The following is a 7,500-nucleotide window of genomic DNA, read 5'->3' on the forward strand; positions in this document are numbered from 1 at the left end:
ACACACACACACACACACACACACACACACACACACACACACACACACACACACACACACACACACACACACACACACACACGCAGATAGGGGAGGTTGTTCCCTTCCCACTAGCCAGTCCAATGGCGGCTCTTCTACAGTACATAGACTCATATTGGCGAAGAGCATGGCGACCGGAAGTTTGGCAGAATGCCACTGGACTTAGGGCAACAGCCCAGCTTTAATGATCTTACTAGCGACCTATAGTGATGATTGGCTGCCTCCTACACCAATGGGAGTAAAACCCCATACTCTGAAACGCCGCAGCTTGCCGGAGCAAAGCGGCAACAGCAGCTAATGCTATATGAGCTAACTGGAGCTACAGAAAAGCCGTAACAAAAACACCGTGATTGAACCAACAACAGAACGTCAGAAACGAACAAGATGATGTGACAGAGAAACATACACGTAAAAAAAAGAAAGGGGGACAAAAAAATACATAATACTGTAAATATGTACGAGAAGTCAGAAGTCAGAGAAGTCAGTGCCAGAAGTCCACTGTCCTCTCTGAGGTCAGGACATTCTAACACAACAAATACCTTGAACACCTGCATGAATTAACTGCACTGCAGTTGTAACAAAATCTGTCCTGTTCCATACACTGTTCTACTCTGTCCTGTTCCATACACTGTTCTACTCTGTCCTGTTCCATACACTGTTCTACTGTCCTGTTCCATACACTGTTCTACTGTCCTGTTCCATACACTGTTCTACTAAGCTGTGTTCCATACACTGTTCTACTCTGTCCTGTTCCATACACTGTTCTACTGTCCTGTTCCATACACTGTTCTACTGTCCTGTTCCATACACTGTTCTACTAAGCTGTGTTCCATACACTGTTCTACTCTGTCCTGTTCCATACACTGTTCTACTGTCCTGTTCCATACACTGTTCTACTCTGTCCTGTTCCATACCCTGTTCTACTCTGTCCTGTTCCATACACTGTTCTACTCTGTCCTGTTCCATACACTGTTCTACTGTCCTGTTCCATACACTGTTCTACTCTGTCCTGCTCCATACACTGTTCTACTGTCCTGTTCCATACACTGTTCTACTCTGTCCTGTTCCATACACTGTTCTACTCTGTCCTGTTCCATACACTGTTCTACTCTGTCCTGTTCCATACACTGTTCTACTCTGTCCTGCTCCATACACTGTTCTACTCTGTCCTGTTCCATACACTGTTCTACTCTGTCCTGTTCCATACACTGTTCTACTCTGTCCTGTTCCATACACTGTTCTACTCTGTCCTGCTCCATACACTGTTCTACTCTGTCCTGTTCCATACACTGTTCTACTCTGTCCTGTTCCATACACTGTTCTACCCTGTCCTGTTCCATACACTGTTCTACTCTGTCCTGTTCCATACACTGTTCTACTGTCCTGTTCCATACACTGTTCTACTCTGTCCTGTTCCATACACTGTTCCACTCTGTCCTGTTCCATACACTGTTCCACTCTGTCCTGTTCCATACACTGTTCTACTCTGTCCTGTTCCATACACTGTTCCACTCTGTCCTGTTCCATACACTGTTCCACTCTGTCCTGTTCCATACACTGTTCTACTGTCCTGTTCCATACACTGTTCTACTCTGTCCTGTTCCATACACTGTTCCACTCTGTCCTGTTCCATACACTGTTCTACTCTGTCCTGTTCCATACACTGTTCTACTCTGTCCTGTTCCATACACTGTTCCACTCTGTCCTGTTCCATACACTGTTCTACTCTGTCCTGTTCCATACACTGTTCTACTCTGTCCTGTTCCATACACTGTTCCACTCTGTCCTGTTCCATACACTGTTCTACTGTCCTGTTCCATACACTGTTCTACTCTGTCCTGTTCCATACACTGTTCTACTCTGTCCTGTTCCATACACTGTTCCACTCTGTCCTGTTCCATACACTGTTCTACTCTGTCCTGTTCCATACACTGTTCTACTCTGTCCTGTTCCATACACTGTTCCACTCTGTCCTGTTCCATACACTGTTCTACTCTGTCCTGTTCCATACACTGTTCTACTCTGTCCTGTTCCATACACTGTTCTACTCTGTCCTGTTCCATACACTGTTCTACTCTGTCCTGTTCCATACACTGTTCTACTGTCCTGTTCCATACACTGTTCTACTCTGTCCTGTTCCATACACTGTTCTACTCTGTCCTGTTCCATACACTGTTCTACTCTGTCCTGTTCCATACACTGTTCTACTATGTCCTGTTCCATACACTGTTCTACTCTGTCCTGTTCCATACACTGTTCTACTCTGTCCTGTTCCATACACTGTTCTACTCTGTCCTGCTCCATACACTGTTCCACTCTGTCCTGTTCCATACACTGTTCTACTCTGTCCTGTTCCATACACTGTTCTACTCTGTCCTGTTCCATACACTGTTCTACTCTGTCCTGTTCCATACACTGTTCTACTCTGTCCTGTTCCATACACTGTTCTACTCTGTCCTGTTCCATACACTGTTCTACTCTGTCCTGTTCCATACACTGTTCTACTCTGTCCTGTTCCATACACTGTTCTACTGTCCTGTTCCATACACTGTTCTACTCTGTCCTGTTCCATACACTGTTCTACTCTGTCCTGTTCCATACACTGTTCTACTCTGTCCTGTTCCATACACTGTTCTACTCTGTCCTGTTCCATACACTGTTCTACTGTCCTGTTCCATACACTGTTCTACTCTGTCCTGTTCCATACACTGTTCTACTCTGTCCTGTTCCATACACTGTTCTACTCTGTCCTGTTCCATACACTGTTCTACTCTGTCCTGTTCCATACACTGTTCTACTCTGTCCTGTTCCATACACTGTTCTACTCTGTCCTGTTCCATACACTGTTCTACTCTGTCCTGTTCCATACACTGTTCTACTCTGTCCTGTTCCATACACTGTTCTACTCTGTCCTGTTCCATACACTGTTCTACTCTGTCCTGTTCCATACACTGTTCCACTCTGTCCTGTTCCATACACTGTTCTACTGTCCTGTTCCATACACTGTTCTACTCTGTCCTGTTCCATACACTGTTCTACTGTCCTGTTCCATACACTGTTCTACTCTGTCCTGTTCCATACACTGTTCTACTCTGTCCTGTTCCATACACTGTTCTACTCTGTCCTGTTCCATACACTGTTCTACTCTGTCCTGTTCCATACACTGTTCCACTCTGTCCTGTTCCATACACTGTTCTACTCTGTCCTGTTCCATACACTGTTCCACTCTGTCCTGTTCCATACACTGTTCTACTGTCCTGTTCCATACACTGTTCTACTCTGTCCTGTTCCATACACTGTTCTACTCTGTCCTGTTCCATACACTGTTCTACTCTGTCCTGTTCCATACACTGTTCTACTCTGTCCTGTTCCATACACTGTTCTACTGTCCTGTTCCATACACTGTTCTACTCTGTCCTGTTCCATACACTGTTCTACTCTGTCCTGTTCCATACACTGTTCTACTGTCCTGTTCCATACACTGTTCTACTCTGTCCTGTTCCATACACTGTTCTACTGTCCTGTTCCATACACTGTTCTACTCTGTCCTGTTCCATACACTGTTCTACTCTGTCCTGTTCCATACACTGTTCTACTGTCCTGTTCCATACACTGTTCTACTCTGTCCTGTTCCATACACTGTTCTACTCTGTCCTGTTCCATACACTGTTCTACTCTGTCCTGTTCCATACACTGTTCTACTCTGTCCTGTTCCATACACTGTTCTACTCTGTCCTGTTCCATACACTGTTCTACTCTGTCCTGTTCCATACACTGTTCTACTCTGTCCTGTTCCATACACTGTTCTACTCTGTCCTGTTCCATACACTGTTCTACTCTGTCCTGTTCCATACACTGTTCTACTCTGTCCTGTTCCATACACTGTTCTACTCTGTCCTGTTCCATACACTGTTCTACTCTGTCCTGTTCCATACACTGTTCTACTCTGTCCTGTTCCATACACTGTTCTACTCTGTCCTGTTCCATACACTGTTCTACTCTGTCCTGTTCCATACACTGTTCTACTCTGTCCTGTTCCATACACTGTTCTACTCTGTCCTGTTCCATACACTGTTCTACTCTGTCCTGTTCCATACACTGTTCTACTCTGTCCTGTTCCATACACTGTTCTACTCGGTCCTGTTCCATACACTGTTCTACTCTGTCCTGTTCCATACACTGTTCTACTGTCCTGTTCCATACACTGTTCTACTCTGTCCTGTTCCATACACTGTTCTACTCTGTCCTGTTCCATACACTGTTCTACTCTGTCCTGTTCCATACACTGTTCTACTCTGTCCTGTTCCATACACTGTTCTACTCTGTCCTGTTCCATACACTGTTCTACTGTCCTGTTCCATACACTGTTCTACTCTGTCCTGTTCCATACACTGTTCCACTCTGTCCTGTTCCATACACTGTTCTACTCTGTCCTGTTCCATACACTGTTCTACTCTGTCCTGTTCCATACACTGTTCCACTCTGTCCTGTTCCATACACTGTTCTACTCTGTCCTGTTCCATACACTGTTCTACTCTGTCCTGTTCCATACACTGTTCTACTCTGTCCTGTTCCATACACTGTTCTACTCTGTCCTGTTCCATACACTGTTCTACTCTGTCCTGTTCCATACACTGTTCCACTCTGTCCTGTTCCATACACTGTTCTACTGTCCTGTTCCATACACTGTTCTACTCTGTCCTGTTCCATACACTGTTCTACTCTGTCCTGTTCCATACACTGTTCTACTCTGTCCTGTTCCATACACTGTTCTACTCTGTCCTGTTCCATACACTGTTCTACTCTGTCCTGTTCCATACACTGTTCTACTCTGTCCTGTTCCATACACTGTTCTACTCTGTCCTGTTCCATACACTGTTCCACTCTGTCCTGTTCCATACACTGTTCTACTCTGTCCTGTTCCATACACTGTTCTACTCTGTCCTGTTCCATACACTGTTCTACTGTCCTGTTCCATACACTGTTCTACTCTGTCCTGTTCCATACACTGTTCTACTCTGTCCTGTTCCATACACTGTTCTACTCTGTCCTGTTCCATACACTGTTCTACTCTGTCCTGTTCCATACACTGTTCTACTGTCCTGTTCCATACACTGTTCTACTCTGTCCTGTTCCATACACTGTTCTACTGTCCTGTTCCATACACTGTTCTACTCTGTCCTGTTCCATACACTGTTCCACTCTGTCCTGTTCCATACACTGTTCTACTCTGTCCTGTTCCATACACTGTTCTACTCTGTCCTGTTCCATACACTGTTCTACTGTCCTGTTCCATACACTGTTCTACTCTGTCCTGTTCCATACACTGTTCTACTCTGTCCTGTTCCATACACTGTTCTACTCTGTCCTGTTCCATACACTGTTCTACTCTGTCCTGTTCCATACACTGTTCTACTGTCCTGTTCCATACACTGTTCTACTCTGTCCTGTTCCATACACTGTTCTACTCTGTCCTGTTCCACTCTGTTCTACTCTGTCCTGTTCCATACACTGTTCTACTCTGTCCTGTTCCATACACTGTTCTACTCTGTCCTGTTCCATACACTGTTCTACTAAGCTGTGTTCCATACAGTGGCGTGCACAGACATTTAGAGGGGCAAGTGCTCAAGTGAAAAAGGGCACCTTGTGCAGCGCGTGGAACCGGCCGGTTGCCTTCATTTATAGATTTTGGGGCATAAATAACATATTAGAACCTTTTTTTTCCATCAAGAATTGATCAATGTCTCCATGGTCCACATACTGTACACTGTACAAAAAAAAAGTTCTCTTTTTTCTTTTCTTTTTTTAAGGGCATATTGCTGTCCAGAGGGTAAGGGCAGGTGGTACTCTAGCACCCCCTAGTGTCTATCTGTGCACGCCACTGGTTCCATACACTGTTCCACTCTGCTGTGTGAGAGGAACAAAGACCACAGAAGGCACAGACAACCCGCAACACTTAAAAGAGTAAATTATTGTAGGTGCAAGGCTAAAAAAAGATACGAAATTTCAAAGAAAGAAGTGCCAGCACTCAATGAATGAGCTCTTGACATGTTTTATCACCTCTGACCTCGTAAACACATGTGAGAAGGACATTCACCGAGTGCTGGCATTTATTTATTTCTACTCTCCTGTTTTTACACTGCAACAGTTCACATTGTTGGAGTGAAAATGCACCGATATTCCATTTTGGGTTTGTTTTGCTCCATCAATATTTCCATTCTTATGCTGCAGATAAAACCGTTTCATCTTTAGCTCCAGGCGTTGTGTCACATACTTTAAATAGCACACACACACACACACACACACACACACACACACACACACACACACACACACACACACACACACACACACACACACACACACACACACACACACACACACACACACACACACACACACACACACACACACACACACACACACACACACACACAGGAATTTTGACTGAACTCTGGCTCAAAAAAAAAAATTTTAGTGCCAAAACTCAAGTTGAGAGCCAACACTTTTCACTGTCCAGATTTTTACTGTCAAAACACTTCCAACAGAAACAGCTCCAACCTCTGCAGACGGAGAACATGAAGCGCTCTGCATCTCGGCTGACAAAGAGACACATCTCCAAAAACACAAAATATGTCGCCATCTCCAAAACAGAGAAATCGTTGACGACACACACACACACACACACACACGCACACAGCCACACACACAAACACAGCCACACACAGCCACACACGCACAGCGTTCCCTTACCTTGGAGATGTATGCCTTGATGCCTTCTGCCAGCTTGATGCAGGGCTCCCCAAACAGCTGCGCCAGCTGCTCTGGGATGTCCTGGTCTTTGTCCAGGGCGTTTAGCAGACTCAGACACTTGAGCTCCTCCGTCACTCCCTGACTACGCACCTGTGAGACGCACACAGAGGGGACAACGATCAACACACAGAGGGGACAACGCTCAACATCCTGACGTTTAAATCCGCTTTAAACCCGTGGGATAAAGAAATTTATCCCACGATTTTGTAACGCCATTTTTTTTCCATCCAGTGTCGATGGTCTAATGCCGGGGTGCCCAAAAGGTAGATCGTGATCTACCAGTAGATCACATGGCATGGTCCTACAAATATATTTAATTTAAATATTTAAAAAAAAAACAGTTTTGCATGTGCCACTTGAATTAAGGTGACTTGATTGATTGACATTTATAAGGGCCTGTCAGCTCAAACCCACAATGCAATACTTTGTTTTCTAGAGTGTTTTACACAAATGTCAGTAGCATTACAAAGTTATAATACAAAAAAAACCCTACCAATTCAAAATGTACCTCTATTTCCCATTCCAAGTGTGCTTGTATCATGTCTTACTGTATGTAACTATTCCAAAGCCCCTCAGGTAAATTTTTTAACAAATTTCAGCAATGGGATCAACATTTTGTTTGGTGTGTATTGAGCTGGTAATTTTGAA

General features: G+C 44.4%; 1 protein-coding gene across 1 annotated transcript in view; it reads right to left on the reverse strand.

Annotated features, from left to right (window-relative positions):
- The window catches only part of LOC306913819 (uncharacterized protein), a 101,289-nt gene that overhangs the window by 54,474 nt on the left and 39,315 nt on the right, over nucleotides 1–7,500 (reverse strand). The window contains exons 2-3 of the mRNA XM_079490630.1: nucleotides 6,793–6,942; nucleotides 6,601–6,655 (exon numbers count right to left, since the gene is read on the reverse strand). Of these exons, the coding sequence (XP_079346756.1) occupies nucleotides 6,601–6,655; nucleotides 6,793–6,942 (205 nt within the window). The remainder of the gene's footprint in view (nucleotides 1–6,600; nucleotides 6,656–6,792; nucleotides 6,943–7,500) is intronic.

Source organism: Electrona antarctica (assembly GCF_951216825.1).
Source record: "Electrona antarctica genome assembly, chromosome: 21".
Lineage (NCBI taxonomy): Eukaryota > Metazoa > Chordata > Actinopteri > Myctophiformes > Myctophidae > Electrona > Electrona antarctica.